Source organism: Ursus arctos, unplaced genomic scaffold, assembly GCF_023065955.2.
Source record: "Ursus arctos isolate Adak ecotype North America unplaced genomic scaffold, UrsArc2.0 scaffold_17, whole genome shotgun sequence".
Lineage (NCBI taxonomy): Eukaryota > Metazoa > Chordata > Mammalia > Carnivora > Ursidae > Ursus > Ursus arctos.
In genome coordinates, this window is record NW_026622841.1 from 53,401,053 (window position 1) to 53,421,241 (window position 20,189).

At 38.0% G+C, this 20,189-nt stretch overlaps 1 protein-coding gene across 5 annotated transcripts in view; it reads right to left on the minus strand.

Moving 5' to 3' along the window:
* Nucleotides 1-20,189, minus strand: part of L3MBTL4 (L3MBTL histone methyl-lysine binding protein 4) — a 416,634-nt gene that overhangs the window by 321,278 nt on the left and 75,167 nt on the right. For 4 of the 5 annotated variants that reach the window (XM_026496009.4, XM_026496008.3, XM_026496010.4 and 1 more), the window contains exons 2-4: nt 16,829-16,909; nt 16,339-16,441; nt 936-990 (exon numbers count right to left, since the gene is read on the minus strand). In XM_026496009.4, the coding sequence (XP_026351794.2) occupies nt 936-990; nt 16,339-16,410 (127 nt within the window). In that variant the 5' untranslated portion in view covers nt 16,411-16,441; nt 16,829-16,909. Of the gene's footprint in view, nt 1-935; nt 991-16,338; nt 16,442-16,828; nt 16,910-20,189 lie in introns of those variants that run through there. The other variant, XM_057313231.1, reaches the window with a different exon arrangement.

Sequence of the window (20,189 nt, forward strand, 5' to 3'; positions counted from 1 at the left end):
TTTATTAAAAAAAGCTTACTCAACAAATATTTAACATACGTTTAAAAGATCATTAGAAAAGATTTATCAAATGTGTATGCTTCCTTCCTATGGAGAGTAGCACAAACATTAGACATTCAACTACATTTTACAGAAAATTTAATAACAGTTGTCTGCTTATATAGCAATAATCACAAAATAATGGAATATATATTCCAGAGAAATATCATCTGCATTTATTGATTTAAATTTAAAACATCACAGGGACGCCTGGGGGCTCAGTCGGTTAAGCATCCGACTCTTGATTTGGCTCAGGTCATGAACACACCATTGTGAGATTAAGCCCTGTGCTGGGCTCCACGTTGGGCATGGAGCCTGCTTAAGATTCTCTCTCTTCCTCTCCCCCACATCCCCCACTTGTGCTCTCTCTTAAAAAAATAAATAAACAATAAACTTAAAACATCAGAGAATTAGCTGAATATTAAAAAGCTGGTATCTAAAACCTACTGACGTATTAATAACCATAATGAGGGATATTCATTTTAGAGCAAATGAACAATCTCCTCTAAAACGTGACTTCAATGGGAAAGTCCAAATGCAATCATTAGAAGATTAAACTACTCTGGGAAGAGCTCAAGCAAAGAATTATAATAAACTAAGTAGCATCTCATTATCTTGTTCACAGGGAAGGTTTACAAATCGGAAGTTGTTTTACTTAAAGCAGTTTTAAAAGGCAAATAAATGAGGTCAGAGCTTCAAAATTTTTCTTGATGTACATATTTAGAAATCTTAGATGACTCTGATAAAATCTATAGAAGAGTATATAACACAATGTCAATAAATGATACTATGATTATAGACTTAAGTAAACATAAAACAATGAAAGCTATCCAATAAAAACTTCATTTAAAAGTTATTCACTGTGTACTAAAACTACAAAGGATGGTGTTGATTACCGTGACTCAACGGGGTTGCACCATCCCTGGGCTTCTTTTCTTCCTCAGCTTGCTCCTAGAACACAGAAAACGTGGCTTAGACACTTTTGGATAACTGTCTGACACACCAGAAATGAACTTTTCTGTGTGCAGGAAGCCACGCCATGAAAAACACCGTAAAGACAGGCATAATACATCAGCAGCCAGTGCCCTCGGTGGGTGTGCAAATACCCCACGGGGCACGCCATGTTCATTTGGAAATGGGAAGAATCCTTTAGTACTGTTTGGCTAAAATAGGAGAGAGACTAAGGTTCAATAACGTTAATACTGAAGTTGATAAGGGCGCCTCCCTACTGCGTGGGTGTGAAAGTCGTGCCAGAGCCAGCTGACGGAAGAGGCAAGTTCCACACCAAAGCCAAGCTCTCCAACGTACCTACTTTTTCCTTCAACCTACTGGCATCTATGACAGTTTATTAAGGCTCAGTCAAGATTACGTTATCTAATTTTAGCCAAACTGACCTGCAGAGAAGAGACAAAGGACTTCAAAGATTCTTCTGGGAAAAAAACCACAGACTGGTTATGACAAACACAAGTGCCCAACAAGAACATGGCTGAGCTACTCTCCACAGAGCAAGCTCTCATAGCAACGCTGGAGGGAAGGCTAACCACCTAACAAAGATAAGGGAATAACTTCTTGAAAGATACTCATAGTAACAAAGAGCATTTGTTAATGGGCATCCAGAAATGTGTTTCACTTATATAATTTTGTGGCCATAAACAATGTATGCCCCCTATACAAACTCACAATTATACACTTAAAAATTGGGGAACAGTTTCCCAATTTTAAAATCTTCCAAATGAAGCGTTTCAGTGGGCTTTGAACTTAATTTTGGAAATATAAATATGCAATACTTTTGATTGGTTCCCAAGAAAAACTGGTTGTCATCAGGGAAGATGAAAATTCAGCAGGTGTAATACACAAAAATCTTCACATAATTGATGGGAGATGCTGAGCAATGAGTGTCATGACGTAGTAGGTTTGGCGAATGATCATTTCTTCAAGTTAGTCCTATATATCTTTGGGATATATCTTTTTAAGCTATGACAAGGTTGACTGACCCCTTTTCCCTGGACTGACCAGTCACAGCACTGAAGTACATGTGTGGGAAACCCCTAGGTTCTCGACAAACCAGGCTACTCAGTCATCCTGGCTATGACAACCATCACAGCCGAACCTAAAAAAACAGACTTCAGATAATGGCAACATAAAGCTTTGAATCAAGCTTTCAAAAAAGAATCATGCATATTAATATTTTAATGAGATCAAACTTGTTTGTAACTGTTAAAATAAATACTGTTAATTTCATTTTTATATTACACAGTTTTAGTTTCTTTTTTGGTCTATGGCTTTGAGGTACAAAACATAATTGTAAAATAGTAAATCACACAACTTTCAAATAAACAAGTAATCCACATATATTGAGATATGTGATTAATGTTTCTTTACTGACAGGTAAGCAAACCAGGTGACCACCTGCCGATACAGCCATATACAATTGATTGTGATACATTCCTTGAGATGCCTTAGCTTGGTATCTTCCTATACATATTTGTTTTTTGAATTCACATGGTTCAAGGTAAAAATATACACAGAAAGAAGTGGTACAGTGAAAACTTCCCCGCCCACCCTCCTCCAACTGACCAACTCAGCACCTCCACCCAGTAATCACTGTTATTAGACCTAATATGTCCTTGCAAGGTTTTCTTTATAAAAATACAAAGAAACATGAATACATGTTCTCCTTCTCTTGCTCTGACGTACAAAGGTAGCACATCATAATACTGTTTTCTCCCTCTCTTTTCATTGAACAAAATACCTCAGAGATCTTTATCAGGTTATGAAGAGCATTCTCGTTCTTTCTTCACAGCTGCACAGTATTATACTGAACGGATATTTCATGATTTACTTAACTGGTTCCATATTTATGGATGTTTAGGTTGTTTCTAATCCTTTGTTCCAGTCATATACCACTCCGGTGAAAAACTAGCACATACGTCATTTTGCGTATGTGCGAGGATGTCTATGGGATGACTTCTCAGAACTGAAGCTGCCAGGGGCACCTGGGTGGCTCAGTTGGTTCAGTGACAAACTCTTGGTTTTGGCTCAGGTCTTGATTTCAGGGTTATGAGATCAAGCCCCGTACTGGGCTCCATGCCCAACACGGAGTCGGCTTGATATTCTCTCTTTGCCCCTCCCCCTGCTACTCTTGCTCACTCTCTCTCTCTCTCATGCTTGCTCACTCTCTCTCTCTCAAATAAATAAATAAATCTTTTAAAAAATCTAAAAAAAGAAGTGAAACTGCTGGTCAACAGAGACTCATGTTTTCCTGTGGCTAACCCCCACATGAGCTGCCCCACTCTACAGCCTTGGATTAGGGCCTGTTTTCCCATAGCCTTGTCAACAAGGTGTGTTATCAAGTTTTTGGATTTTTGCCAAGATGATGAGTGAAAAATATCTCGCTATAGTTTTAATTTGCATTTGTTTCATTATGAAGAAACTTAAGATCACTTTGTATATTTAAAAGCCACTTGTATTTCCTTTTCTGTGAAATATCCTTTACATCTTTGGTCCATTTTCTGTTGGAACGATTACTCATCTTTGGGTCTTGATAAATTAGGAAGATTAGTCCTTTGTCTACATTATGAGATGCATTATTCTTTTTTTCCAAGTTTGCCATTTGTCTTTTTTCACTTTTTTATGGTATGCAGAGATTTTTGTTGTTTAAGAAATAACCAAACTTTTCTTTCATGGCTTCTAGATTTGAATAACAGAAAATCCTTTTCTACCCCCAAATTATAAAACCTTCTATTTTGTTTATGTCTATTACATTTACAGTTTATTTATTACATTTGAATCTTTGATAAATCTGAATTTGAGCCAAGATATAGTGTGAAGAAAACACCCAATATTTTTGCTAGGTGGCTATTCACCTGTCCTGACATGGGTGTACTATATACTAAACTCCCATGTGCATTTGCTTCTGCTTCTGGCATTTCTCTTTTGTTTCTTTAGCTTATCTTTTCAGTTTGCAGTAACATGCTGTTTTAATTATGACAACCTTGTGTTTTAATATGATTCCTTAGGCTATTCAGTGTTTTACATACAATAAGCGAGTTATCTTCTATTCAAGTTTTAAAGTCAGGCGTCTGAGGTCCAATCCCCAACGCACCTTACTAGTGGTGTGATTCTGAGCAAGGGATTTCATTCCCGTGAGCCGCAGTTTTCTGATCCGTGATTTGGAGATAATGTTAACTTCCTTACTGAATTGAGATCCACGGGTGAAACCTTATTGCATCACATGACACGTGGCGGACTCCCCATGGTAGCTATCATGTGTTCTGCCAGATTTCAAACTGCCAAGAATATATCCAGACTTAATAAAAATTCAGTTAGCCTACCTATTTGTGTTTACCGACTGAAGAAACATATCTCAAATGAACAGAATCTCCGATGAAAGAAGAATTCAAAGGGGAGAGTAGAGAAGAATCTTAAATCCTTACCGAGTTAATTACCTATTTAAAAAACATTTACTGAGGGCACATGCCTGGGTGGCGCAGGTCATGATCCCAGTGTCCTGGGACTGAGTCCCGCATTGGGCTTCTTGCTCAGCGGGGAGCCTGCTTCTCTCTCTGCCTGCCGCTCCCCTGCTTGTGCACTCTCTCTGTCCTCTCTCATGCTCTCTCTCTTTCTCTCAAACAAATATATAAATCTTTAAAAATAATAATAAGTAACATTTATTGAGCAATTATTATATGAGAGGAACTGCGCTGGGTTTTAAGGCACAGATGAACGTTCTGTGTTTGTGCACTGGACCACCCATCATCTGATAGATGTTTACTCCTGAATGGTTGACTGAGGAAAGAATAAAGTCTTAAATGTACTCTGCTGTCCCCCACTCCTTATCACATTCTCACCCTCACTGTGACAACCTTGCCCTCGCCCATTCTCCCTGAACCACTCTGGCCTCGCCTCTGCCTTCCCGCCTCTTGTGTACAACCATCCCTGCTGCTCTCCTGCGTCCCCCTGTCCTGTTCACTCTGACACCTACCAACCCGCTCTCAATCTCACAGACAAGATGAGCAATGAACCCACATGTCCCTCCACCAAGTTTCAAATGTGCAGATCCAAAGTCCTTTGACCGCATTACAATAGATGACTCCACCTTAGCTGACTAAAGCAGAAGGATCTCCTGCTGGCCTTGAAAGAGCAGGCTGCTATCTGTGAGAGGGCCCGTGACAAGGAACGGCAGGGCCTCTTGGAGCCGGCAAGAAAGCAGGAACCTCAATCCTATAACCACAAGGAGCAGAATTCTGTGACAACCACATGAGCTTGGAAGAGGCCACCAAGCCCCAAAAAAGATCTCAGCCAGGCCAACATTTTGATTTTACCCTTTGAGACCCTAAGCAGAAAATCCATTTAAGTCACGCCTGGATGTCTGACCTATAGAAAATGAGAGGTAATAATAAATGGCTGTTTAAGGCAGTAAGTTGGGGGTAATTTGTTAAGCAGTAATAGAAAACTAATACCTGCCTACTTATCCTTTAGGAGTTAACTCGGGGAGCTTTCTTTGCTCCTACTTCCTCCTCCCCACTCCAGCCACGCAAATTAGGTAACCTACTGAAGCCCGGAAATATCATATACAAATCTCTATTATTGGGCCTATCACATTGCACTACCATCATCTGTCTTATTGGTCTCACCTGCTTTGATGAGCTTTACTGAAGGCAGACAGTATCTTAACCATCTCTCATCCCCAAAACATAACTTGGCACCTAATCTAGCTCAACAAATATTTGCTGAATGAAGGCATGAATTCCAATACTTTTCCACCTGGCCGGTTTCTTCATGCGATTAATAAAACAGCATCTTGATAAAACTGTAATCCAGGGCTTCTCAAAATTTAACATGCATATGAATCACCTGGGTATCTTATTAAATTCAGACCTTGATTCTGAAGGTCTGGGATGGGGCCTGAGATTACCAGTTTCCAACAAGCCCCTGCTGATGCCGCTGCTGAACGTCTGTGGTCCACAGCGTGAGCCGCACAGCACCATTAACCAGGCAGGGGCTGGAAGCAGAAAAGTCATAACCCAATCCTACCTACCTCTGTTCTACTGCATGTGAAATGAAGAACTGAATCGGTCTAATTTTCTATGGCAGCTCTTTACCCCAATTTCATCCCTTTTTACCCACTCAATACACAGGAAATTTACATAATTCAAAACAACACCAGTCTCTTCTCATAGAGGTTCTGCTGAAAAAACTGAAATGGTAACAAGAAATAGTATTCGAGAGTTGATTATGTGAGCACAACAGTTACTGAAGCATTTTTATAATCACTGTATCATTCAAATATAAAAAGAAATATATAATATGCTGTCTGTCACTCCGTTAGTAGATTAGGATGTTTGGTTCACACTTCTTTATTTGCTACTGAAATTCTGCCTAGATAGAAGAAACATATTCCTCTGAAAAATAACATTACCTCTCACTTCAGAGTTAAATTACCCAAACTCCTTATGTCTGTATGTTTTTTAAATGAATCAAGATTATAGATATGTAGACATACATCTGAAAGTTCACAATTTTGTATTTAAGAATGAATTTATGTTTCTCTTAAGATACATTGACCTCATTTCTTGGACAATTTTGTAAATAAAAGAGGATTTAATATCATACAATAAAACAGGAAAAATGCTGAATTTGGGATAAGGTGACCTAAGGCCAAATCCCAACCCCACCCACAAAACTATGTAATCACGAACAAATGACATATATTATCTGGACCTAATTTCTCTTGTCTATAAAGTAAAGGGATTGGACTAAACATTCTCCGAAGCTCCTGCTAGTTTTAACATTCTTTGCTTTTGTCTGAGCTAATTAATTATTTCATAAAGGCAATAAATCCACACTGCTATTAATGAATAGAGAGTTAATTAAAAGAAAAAGAGAGAAAGGAAAAAATGAGCACTTTTCCTTATCTGCCCAGACAGAACACTTAAGGAAATCAGTATGAATTGAGAAAAATAAAACCATTACTGTGATTTCTCAGGTTTCAAACTTTAGTTCTGAAAATTGAAAATAAAGCTTTAGGGAAAAAAAAAAAACCTAGCACTCTGATAAAGGGGAGATAGTGGTTCAAGGAACATAAAATAAGTTTTTGTTATGGTACATTTCCATTCACCAATTTAAAATGAATCATTTTGGAAGAGAGGATTACAAGGTGGGAAAATAACCAACTAGGCTTCACATTCTGTTACCTCCTGATGGACCTGGATGCATCACATACTTTTACTACAAGTTACAGCGATTTTTGTAATTCATCATTGTCTACATTTCCCTATCTATGAATTCCAATCAAGGAAGCAAAACAAAGGATTTTCACCTCCTGATCTGTGATTAGAAATTTCAAGTCCTCACCTTGGAACTACCAGATACTGCTCCTTCCTCTCTGACCCTCAGACCAGTCCCTGGAGCAGAGAAGGACCATCCAGCAACCATTGCTTCTCTTCCATAAGAATAGAGGGTGACACTTATTGGTGTCATGGACTCTGGAAAACACTGAAATCCCCTTTGGTAACTCCAGTAATAAACTAGCATTTGAATTTCACTTGCTGTCTCAAGTTCACTTTTCAAATTCTTTTTCTGTGCTCCAATGTGGGTGACAAACTGAAGACAAATGAAATTAACCTTCCAGATAAAAAAACAAAAACCAAAAACAAAAACAGGAGAGGATTACTTTCCATTGCTCTCCTGGAATTCAGATGCAGAAGGAGAGAAGGAAATGATCTCATTTTATTCAAATATTCAATAATACAGTTAATCTCTGAATGAAATCGCTCTCTAGTATTCATATTAATCATGTTTTTTATTGTCAGTATTTTATAATGCTTTGACATTCTGCGGGCTTGCGGACAGGGGAACTAACTCCTGCAGATAGCCAACAACTTGCCTGTGACCATGCCTTTGATATGCAAACCAAGCAATCCTGAGTCCATTCCCCACTCATCTCTATTCATCAGGTTCCTGCAGTCTGGGAGGCTGTCCTCCAGCCCTAAATTATCCCAGGGCCAGGTACCAGACAATTAGAGACACCATCCAAGCCAGAAACGACAAAAATTATTCAAACCAGACAATCCTAAACATCCTTAGTTTCTTGATCCTCCTCAGCCATTCCTTCCTGTGAAAAACACAATAAAGGCTCTTGCCCACATTTTCGCCTCACTCTGCCCCTGAGCAGACTGGGGCTTCCTGGCATAGTGCCACATGGTGTGCTGTGCTCCCTCCCTGGGAAATGTGAGTAACAAACTAATTTTTCAATGGCGGTCGCCTATAGATCTGTTAGCTTCACTCTACCTGAATAAAAAGAAAATCCCAAGTATATTTTAAAATGGTATTGGCTAAGACTTCCACTAAAAAACAAAAGGGAAAAATCTGAAATAGTTTATAAACATCTCCTTCCTATGGTTCCCCAATATATAAATGAATTCTATTGGCTGATGCAAACTGGTACATCAGTCAACTGTAGGGCAACAACATGAAAAAAAAAAATTAAGTACTACTGAAGATTAAGAAACTAATACAACCCTACCCTAAATATTTTCTCAATATCTATTTAAGGATATTACAAAAAATTTCATTATACTATGCCTAAGTCAAAGCCAACCATGGCTCCCTCCTGCTAGTTTATCAAGTTCAGCAGACACATATCAAGTACAAATTCCTATGCTCTGCCATCAAGAGTATATGGTGGCTAACTGAACATAACAAAGGAAGGAAGGAAGGAAGGAAGGAAGGGAGGGAGGGAGGGAGGGAGGGAGGGAGGGAGGGAGGAAGGAAGGAAGGAAGGAAGGAAGGAAGGAAGGAAGGAAGGAAAAAAAAGGAAAAGAGAAAGAAAAAGAAAAAGATGAAAAGAGAAGAAGAAGATTCATGTCCATCCTAGTTATCTTACGATTTCATTACATACCAAATCTTAGACTCACAGAAATGTAAAGACCCTTAAGATCTTTTAATCTAAGACTCCTGTTCTATAAACAAAGAAACTGAGCCCCAGTCTGGTGAAGGACTTGTCCTTGGTCATAGGGCTAATTAGCACCAGAGCCAAAGACTAAAATCCAAATATTCTGACCCCCAGACTAACACTCATTCTACAACTGCCAATAGCAACATCTGCTCAGCCAGACAAGTCATTATACTCTTGTCATTTATCACATATATCATATTTGCTTCCAACCCCATACCTTTGCTCACGCTGCTTCCTTGGCTCAGACGATCCCTCCTCTGACCCTTCAACTTCCTGATCTCTCAAGGTTAGCTGCCTAGATAGCACCCAGATATTAAAACACAAAGAAGTTGTATTCTCTCATATTGCCTTTGACCAGGTTGATTTATCTTAGCAGGTTGGACTTAAGAACCATTTGTTACAACAGCATTAAATGTGTATTAGATAAATTGTATCTGCTAAATACATTAAATAAAGCATTATATATGGACATCTTAGATACTCCTCATCCTTCAAAGCCAAGACTTGAGCCCCCAATGATTCTACCTTTCTCTGAAGGCTGAATGTACCTAAGAGCACTAATGTGCGTAAGCAGTTAGTTGTCTCACATTACCCTGTATAAATTAGTTATTTTCTATTCAACAATAATAAATTTATTTTTCAGATTTATTCAGATCCTTTAGAGAATAAATGTCTCATATTTCTATCTCTCAAAGTTTAGACTTCACTAATCAGATATAGAGTCATAGATTTTAAGAGGTTCAGAGGAAGAGGAAGCCTGGGAACAAATATTTATCCAGTATCAGATATTTTACACACACAATTATTTTATTCTTATATAGTCAAAGAAAATTTCCTTTTGGGGGGGGGGAAACTTGCATTTTTATTCAGGAAATCTGAAATTTTACAGCCTACATATGGTTTGGGGTTTCATGCCCCGAACACCAACATACGCACCAAACACCTATGAAATCACTTTGAAAAATAAATGCTTAGTTTCCCCAATTATAATGTACCTACACTTTGTCAGTCAATTCTAACAGTGGTGAGTGGAAAAGGACAACAAATGGCTACTGAAAAGGACACCTGTCTTCATGACGGATGCATGAAGAAGCACGGCATAAGGAATCTACCAGAGCCAGGGCAATTCCCCTCTTCAAACCCGCGGCAGCACTGTGGACCAGCTCGGTGAATGAAGCTCATCCACGTGACAGATCTCGGTAAACAAAGTCATCAGACGTGTAACAAAACCTAAGCAAAAGAAGCACTCTGGCAGATGGCCCAGAGAGAGTTTACACTGGGTGACCTCTCTGGAAGATGATATAAAAGCCTTATCAAGATAGATTAAGATTTTATCTGTCAATCAGCTACAAAAGCATACCAAAATATATGAATACAAACGTTTGGTTTTAACACAGCAGATAACAACAAAAACTAAAAATCACCTAAATGTTTAGGGAAGGGTAGTGTTTAAATGAATTATGGTACATTCACAGAGTGGAATACTAAACACCACTGAAAACAGTGCCATGATCTGCATGTGTTCCAAGACATACATGTTTAAGTGCCAAAAAAAAAAAAAGAAAAAAAAAAAAACCCACAAGATACAGGATAGGAAGTAGAGTAGGAGCCCATCTGAGATACATGCATGCATGCAGTAGGTATTATGTATGTATCTGTGCACGTGTGCATAAAGGGTTTGGGTTTTTTTAGCTTTCTATTTTTGCTTTTGATTCCTATATAGATACACAAGAAAATATAAACACGGGTCACACCTTTAAATAAAGATTTGGGAGGGATGCCAGGGTGGCTCATTCAGTTAAGTGTCCAACTCTTGATTTCAGCTCAGATCATGATCTCAGGGTCCTGAAATAGAGCCCTGAGTCAGGCTCTGCACTGGGGGTGGAGTCTGCTTAAGATTCTTTCTCTCCTTCTCCTTCCGTCCCTCCCCTGCACTCTTTCTCTCCCTCTCTTTAAAAAAAAAATGATTTGGGGGTTTAGCATGTGTGTGAGTGGGTATAGTAGAAATTTACTCCAGAAATGGACCCTCAACTCTATGGTCAACTAATCTTTGACAAAGCAGGAAAAAACATCCAATGGAAAAAAGACAGTCTCTTCAATAAATGGTGCTGGGAAAATTGGACAGCTATATACGTAAGAATAAAACTTGACCACTGTCTCATACCATACACAAAGATAAACTCTAAATGGATGAAAGACCTCAATGTGAGATAGGAATCCATCAAAATCATAGAGGAGAACATAGGCAGTAACCTCTTCAACATCAGCCACAGCAACTTATTTCATGACACATTTCCAAAGGCAAGGGAAACAAAAGCAAAAATGAACTTCTGGGACTTCATCAAGATAAAAAGCTTCTGCACAACAAAGGAAACAGTCAACAAAACAAAGAGGCAACCCACGGAATGGGAGAAGATATTTGCAAATGACACTACAGATAAAAGACTAGTATCCAAGATCTATAAAGAACTTCTCAAACTCAACACCTAGGAAACAAATAATCAAATCAAAAAATGGGCAGAAGATTAAAAAACACTTTTCCAATGAAGACATACAAATGGCTAACAGACACATAAAAAAATGTTCAAAATCATTAGCCATCAGGGAAATCCAAATCCAAACCACCTTCAGATACCACCTTACGCCAGTTAGAATGGCAAAAATTGGCAGGGCAGGAAACAACAAATGTTGGAGAGGATGTGGAGAAAGGGGAACCCTCTCACACTGTTGGTGGGAATGCAAGTTGGTACAGCCACTTTGGAAAACAGTATGGAGGTTCCTCAAAAAGTTAAAAATAGAGCTACCCTATGACCCAGCAATTGCACTACTGGGTATTTACCCCAAAGATACAGATGTAGTGAAGAGAAGGGCCATATGCACCCCAATATTCATAGCAGCAATGTCCACAATAGTCAAACTGTGGAAGGAGCCAAGATGCCCTTCAACAGACGAATGGATTAAGAAGATGTGGTCCATATATATAATAGAATATTACTCAGCTATCAGAAAGAATGAGTACCTAACATTTGCATCAACATGGATGGAACTGGAGGAGATTATGTTAAGTGAAATAAGTCAAGCAGAGAAAGACAATTATCATATGATTTCACTTATTTGTGGAACATAAAGAATAATAGGGAGATCATTAGGAGAAGGAAGGGAAAAATGAAGGGGGGGAAACAGAAGGGGAGACGAACCATGAGAGACTATGGACTCCGGGAAACTGAGGGTTTCAGAGGGGAGGGGGGTGGGGGGATGGGCCAGCCCGGTGAAGGGTATTAAGGAGAGCACTTATTGCATGGAGCACTGGGTGTTATACACAAACAATGAATCATGGAACACGACATCAAAATCTAATGATGTACTGTATGGTGACTACCATATCATAATAAAAAAAAAGAAATTTACTTCTTATTTTTGTACATTTGTACTATTTTTTAAAACTATGCACCTGTATATTGGAAAATATAAAGAAATGCTTTTGAAATTCTTTTGAAATTCTATGAAGAAATACATAGAACATTTTAGAAGAAAGAAGACATTCATTGACAGATATTATTATCAGCATCTGGAAATTACTAGATATTGAAGATATGAAATTACTACCTCAGAAGCAGATGTTTAGAATGTACCCAACTGTTCATTAGTTTTATGTTTAATGTGCTTAATCTAGCAATGCTGTTTGGCTTAGTTGACTGGAACTGTCACTTGTAAAATCATATGGGTAACACAGAAAGTAAAGAATGTTAGTGATATTTCAAGCAAATTTCAAACATGATTTTAGTAATCAAACTCAAGCATGACTGAACCCCTTTCTCTTCACAGTGAATACAGCCACAGATGTAAAGCAGCTTACTATATTAAACTATTAAATTTAACTAATAAAAGTGGGCACTGTAACTGGCAATAAGCCCCTAGCTGACAGTATAATGTGGAATTCATTCTAAATGCACATCTTTTCTATTATCCTATGTGAACATTCTTTAAAATAACTATATGTTCCTGGGGCGCCTGGGTGGCACAGCGGTTGGGCGTCTGCCTTGGCTCAGGGCGTGATCCCGGTGTTATGGGATCGAGCCCCACATCAGGCTCCTCTGCTATGAGCCTGCTTCTTCCTCTCCCACTCACCCTGCTTGTGTTCCCTCTCTCGCTGGCTGTCTCTATCTCTGTCAAATAAATAAATAAAATCTTTAAAAAAATAAAAATAAAATAAAATAACTATATGTTCCAAACATCTCAAAACTCAAATCAGTAATGTGGCCCTTTGAAATATCATTATCTTACTATGATCAAAGAAGTAAGAGATTGCCTGGAGATGCCATTAGACACCAGAAACATCATTCAACAGATAATTTTGGAAATCCACCCTGCTAGGCGCCACACTCAAACAGCACCTATATAAGTGTTGAGCACTTCTGGGGTTCAAAAATGGGAAAATCCCAACATGGAAAGCAAATAACAGTAAAGTTACTGGCATCAAGTTAGAAACCAAGTTAGGCTTCAAGAGAAAACTGGGATTTGTGCCAATACAGAAGAGAGAGAAGGCTGAAAATTCATGCTGATAACGGAAGTGCTGAGAAGGGACGGTAATAATTTCAGCAGCTTGACAGGAAACGATACTGAGAAAAGGCAGCAAATATGTTTGGACAGGAGAGGTGGTCTACAATATTAAACTCAAAAATGTAAGAAATATGCAGCAGCCAATACTGATTAACTCTAGGACTATAGAAGGGAAGACAGGCCTAGATATTTTCCTTGGACAGTGGTTCTCAAACATGAGAGCGTACCATAATTACCCTGAGGCCTTATAAAATACAAACTGCTGAGCCCCACCCCCAGCACATCTGATCCAGTAGGTCTGGAGTAAAGCCCAAGAAATTGCATTTCAAACAAACCCCCAGGTGATGCCGATGCTGCTGTTCTAGAGACAACAGCCGACGAACCGCTATCCAAGAACAACTGTGAACGCACCAAATACCTTGTCTCCTCAGAGGGCATGACACCACAAACCAAAAATGCTGAGAAAAATGGCATCCTTGCAGAAGTTGAGACAGGTGCAGGTCTTCCTAAGTCTGGTCCAAGGAACCCGTTAGAAGCAAGTTCTCTGGGGTACACTGAGAGCAATCAACTCTCATAGAAATGAGATGAAGCCAATCTGGACCTCAGAGGGAACTGGACCTCGATCCCACATTAACCACCTCACCTCCCGGTGAGGCTGATCCAAAGGAAGCAGTTCTGTGACAGGACACAGACCTACAGTTGACATCTGAAAACCAACTGTGGACAAGACCATCACTTGGCATGTCTTACTTAATTCCTGGAGTTCATCACACCATACCTAACCTGACATCAAACCAAAGAGTGTATGACACTGTGTCACTTCCCCAACTGCAATATGTAAATGCATAACCACAACCCACATGAAGACCCCAAAACCCAGACCAATACATGGTGAGAGCCCATGAGAGGTCACTAATGAGAATGCTTTAATGGCCCACTAGCACCAAAATAGTCACTATGGAGGTCTCCTGGTCACTTCTACTACCTTGAAATTTGTAGGAATACAAAAAGTTGCCAGAGGGAAAGAGCATACGTAACTAGAAGCAAGATGCATATTACATCCTCTAGCTGTCAAGATGTCATTGTGAGGTATTTTTTCGATGTGATTAGCATTCAAATAGTAGACTCTGAGTAAAGTACATTACCCTCCATAATGTGGATGGGCCTCATCCAATCAGCTGAAGGCCTAAAGAGAAAAAAGACTGACCTCTCTAAGGAAGAGGGAATTTTGCCTCCAGAATGCCTCTGGACTCAAAGCTGCAACATCAACCCTTTTCTGGGTCTCCAGTCTGCCAACCTGGCCTGTAGAGTTCAGATTTGTCAGCCCCCACAATTGTATGAATCAACTCCTTAAAATAAATCTTTCTCTACACATATACATATATACACATATACATATAATTCATCATTATCAAGTAGGGACAAAGACTGCGAACAGGGATTGTGACAGGACTGTCAACTACTCCCATTGGTTCTGTTTCTCTAGAGAACCCGAACAAACTCAACCCCTTCCAGTCCGAAATCTCTGTCCCTCACTTGATAATGATCAATTACCTCCATTGTTAAAAAGAAAAGTCTCTTTGGGGCACCTGGGTGGCTCAGTCAGGTAAGTGGCTGACTCTTGATTTCAGCTCAGGTTGTGATCTCAGGGTCATGGGATCGAGCCCTACATCGGGCTCCACAATAAGCAGGGAGTCTGCTTGAGGATTATCTCCCCTCTCCCTCTCCCCCTACCCTTACTCACATGTGTGAGTGCTCTCTCTCAAATAAATAAATCATTAAAAAGGAAGGAATGGAGGAAGGGAGGGAGGGAGGGAGGTGGGGAGGAAGGGAGGGAGCAGAGGAAGGTCTCTAAAACTCCCACTAAGATGTACCAGGACTATTATTTCATGGATTTTCTTCCTGGCATTTTCCTATACACACATATGTATAGCTTTATGTCTAGTTCAAAAAGTAACACGTATTAGTGGTAAAGTATCTGAATAGAAAAGACAATATAAAAAGCACCCATATCCAATCATCTAGTAATAACTACTCTTAACATTTTAATCTATGTCTCCACATCAAATTAAAGTGCCTCCTTAAATGACTGTTAGATAACTGATTTTGGAGGGGGAGGTAAATTATTTTTTCTTTTTATCTTTTAGATTTTTTTTTAGATTACTCATCAAATAATTCCCTTCAGTAGGAGAAATACCTCTTTATAATAGGACATATATGGTGGGAAATTAAGAGAAAGGGAGATTATTTAAGAGATTTTATTTGATAAAATCTTAAGTATCAAAGCATTTATCATGAAAGATAAATCCTGTTAAGTATTTTTCACAGAAGTAATTATCTTATCATAGCAATGCACTGTGTTTGTAAATACCACCATAAAATCTTGGACAACACTGTCTGGTCACAGAATATCATAAGCTAGAACTGTATTAATTACCATGCCATGTGAGATATACATAGTACAATATTTTATTTACATGCATGCAATATGCTATGTTTAAAATATATGTACATGTAAATGTGTTCAAAGGATATGCATTAAAATGTTTTTAAAATTTAAAAAAAGCTCTCCTTTCACTTTAAAATGAATATTACCCTTTAAAATGTCACCAGGTTTTAATGACATTTATATAAATGTGTATAAAAGTCAACCAGAAGCAATCAGCTCCTAGTCATTGAAATGAACACCTTTGCTGTGGTTACATGAACTATACAATTACATTGTGAATTTCCACAGTGAGCACAAACTAAAAGGAAGGGTCCCGGAACTGACATCTTACCAAGCATCCGTCCTGATTCAAATGCTCTTTGGAATCCATACTAAGCTTCCTCTTTCTGTTGGGCTGTTTCATTGCCACTTTAGCACTCCTTAGCAGTGTTTTTCTGCAAAATAGTTCCACATAAAAAAGTTCAGGAGTTTTGCCCTTTTAGAATAACAAAAACAAACCCCAAAAATGCTTTCATTAAATTTCTTCTAACTGGTTGCCATAAATACCCTGAAAAATGAGCTGACATAAAAATTTCACTGTTGCTTTTATAGACCCCACTAAAATAATAAGTTAATGGGGAAAAGAGATGAGTTTTCTACCTCATCTAGAATTTATGTCACAAATAAAATAGATACTATTTCTTTGGTCTATCTATCACAACATTTTTGGTTGTTTTGTGGGGGCTTTGGGGGGCGTTGTTTTTTTTTCTTTTTTGATTAGCTGATTTAACCAATTCAGATTCATTCATAACCAATTCTACCTATTCAGATTTTGTACTCACGTGGTCTGACTGTCCACAAGTGTCAAGGCAAAGGTATTCTTGGTGAGAGGACTTTTGTCATACAAGGCATAGCACTGCAATCTGGAACAGAGAAAATAAAAAATTTTACACATCCATGACCATTCTTCAGTATGTTAATAAACAGCAGTGGACTAGTAACAAAATTAAATCAGTAACCAAAAACCTCCCAACAAACCAAAGTCTAGGACGAGATGATTTACAGGTAAATTCTACTAAGCATGTAAAGAAGAGTTAATGCCTATCCCTCTCAAACTATCCAAAAAATAAAAATAAAAAAGGAAGTAATTCTTCCAAATTCATGCTATGAGGTCGGTATTACCCTGATACCAAAACCAGACAAAGGTACCACAAAAAAGAAAATTACAGGCCATTGTCCCTGATAAACACAGATGCAAAAATCTTCAAAAAAATATTAGCAAACTGAATCCAACAATACATCAAAAAGATCATTTACTATGATTAAGTGGGATTTATTCCAGGGATGCAAGAATGGTTCAATAACTGCAAGTCAATCACCATGACACACCACATTAATAAAACAAAGAATAAAAATCATGTGATCGTCTCAAAAGATGCAGGAAAAGCATTTGACAAAATTCAACATCCATTCATGATAAAGACTCTCAACAAACTGGGTTTACAGAGAATATTCGTCAACATAATAAAGGCCATATATGACAAAACCACAGCTTACATCATACTCAATAGTGAAAAGCTGAAAGCTTTTTCTCTAAGATCAGGAACAAGACAAGGATGTCCACTCTCACCACTCTTATTCAACATAGTATTGTTAAGTCCTAGCCACAACAATCAGACAAGAAAAAGAAATAAAAGGCATCCAAGTTGATGAGGAAGAAGTAAAACTTTCACTAACTGCAGATGACATGATACTATATATACAGTTGGCCCTCGAACAACACAGGTTTGAACTATACAAGGTTCACTTACATAAATACAGTACAGTACTATAAAGGTATTTTCTCCTCCTTATGGAATTTTCTTAATAACATTTTCTTTTCTCTCGCTTACTTTATTGTAAAAATACAGCATATAATACATATAATATACACAACATGAATTAATTGCCTGTTTATGTTATTAGTAAGTCTTTTGTTCAACAGTAGGCTCTTAGTAATTAAGGTTTTGGGGTGGTTGAAAGTTATATGCAAATTTCCAACTACACTGGGATTGGTGCCACTAATCCCCACATTGTTCAAGGGACAACTATATAGAAAACCCTAAAGACTCCACCAGAAAACTGTTAGAATTAATAAATGAATTCAGTAAAGTCACAGGATACAAAATTTCTATACACTATGAAAAAAGTAGCAAAAAGAAATTAGAAAAACAATCCCATTTACAACTGCATCAAAAATAATAAAATACCTTGGAAAATATCTAACCAAGGAATTGGAACACCTGTGCTCTAAAAAATATAAGATACTGATGAAAAAAACTGAAGATGAAACAAATAAATATAGAGACATTCTATGTTCATGGATTAGAAAAACTAATATTGTTAAAATGTCCTTTCTACCCAAAGTAATTTACAGATTCAATGCAATCCCTATCAAATGCCGATGGTATTTTTCACACAATTAGGACAAATAATCCTAAAATTTATTTAAAACCACAAAAGAACCTGAATAACTAAAGCAATCTTGAAAAAGAAGAACAAAGCTGGAGGTATCACAATCCCAGATTTGAAATTATTTTACAAAGCTGTAGTAATCAAAACGGCACATTACTGAACAAAAACAGATGCACAGATCAACAGAAGAGAATAGAGAGCCCAGAAATGAGTCCAAACATACAAGGTCAGTTCATGTATGACAAAGGAAGCAAGAATATAATACAATGGTAAAAAGACAGTCTCTTCAATAAATTGTATTGGGAAAAGTGCAACAGCTACCTGCAAAAGAATAAAGAATGAAAATGGACCATTTTCATGCACTATACACAAAAAATCAACTCAAAATAGTTTAAAGACCTAAATGTAAGACCTGAAACTATAAAATTCCTAAAAGGAAATGTAGGCAATAATCTCTTAGACATCAGCCTTGGTATTATTTTTGTGAATCTGTCTCCTCATGCAATGGAAACAAAATCAAAAATAAACAAATAGGACTACATCAAACTAAAAAGATTTTGCACAGCAAAGGAAACCATCAACAAAACAAAAAGGTGGCCTACTGAATGGGAGAAGATATTTTCAAATCATATATCTGATAATGGGTTAATATCGAAAATATACAAAGAATTCAGGGCACCTGAGTAGCTCAGTCACTTAAGCATTGGACTCTTGGTTTTGGCTCTGGTCGTGATCTGGAGGTCATGGAATCAAGCCCCACATCAGGCTCCACACTCAGAGGGGAGTCTGCTGGAGATTCTCTCTCTCTCTTTCTCCCTCTGCCCCCCCCTGCTCTCTGTAATAAATAAATCTTTTAAAAAACACACACAAAGAATTCATGCAACTCAATACCGCAAAAGCAAAGAATCCAATTAAAAATGGGGAGAAGTGTTGAATAGACAGTTTCCCAAAGGAGATGTACAGATGGCTAACAGAGACATGAAAAGATTCTCAACATCACTAGTCATCAGAGAAATGCAAATCAAAGTCACAATGAGATATCACCTACACCTGTCAAAACAGCTAGTACCAAAAAATCAATAAAGGGGAACCTGGGTGACTCAGCCAGTTAAGCATCAACTCTCCATCTCACCTCAGGTCTTGATCTTGGGGTCATGAATTCAAGCCCCATGATGGACTCCATACAGGGTGTGGAGCCTACTTTAAAAAAAAAAAAAACAATAAATAACAAGTGTTGGGGAGGATATAGAGAAAAGAGAACCCTCTTGCCCTGTTGGTGGGAATGCAAACTGGTGCAGCCACTGTGGGAAACAGTATGGAGGTTCCTCAAAAAAATTAAAAATAGAGATACCATACAACCCAGTAATTCCACTTCTGGGTATTTACCCCCCCCAAAAAAAAAACCACACACACACACACCACACTAATTCAAAAGGATACATGCACCCCTGTGTTCACTGCAGCATTATTCACAAAAGCCAAGATATGGAAGCAACCTAAGTGTCCATCAACAGATAAATGGGTAAAGAAGATGTGATATATATATATATATACATATATATGTATGTATATATATGTAAATATACACAATGGAACATTACTTGACCTTCTAAAGAAATGGATTCTTGGCATTCATGACAACATGGATGGACCTAGAGGGTATTATGCTAAGTGAAATAAGTCAGAAGAAGACAAATAGTATATGATTCACTTATATGTAGAATCTAAAAAACAAAACAAATGAACAAA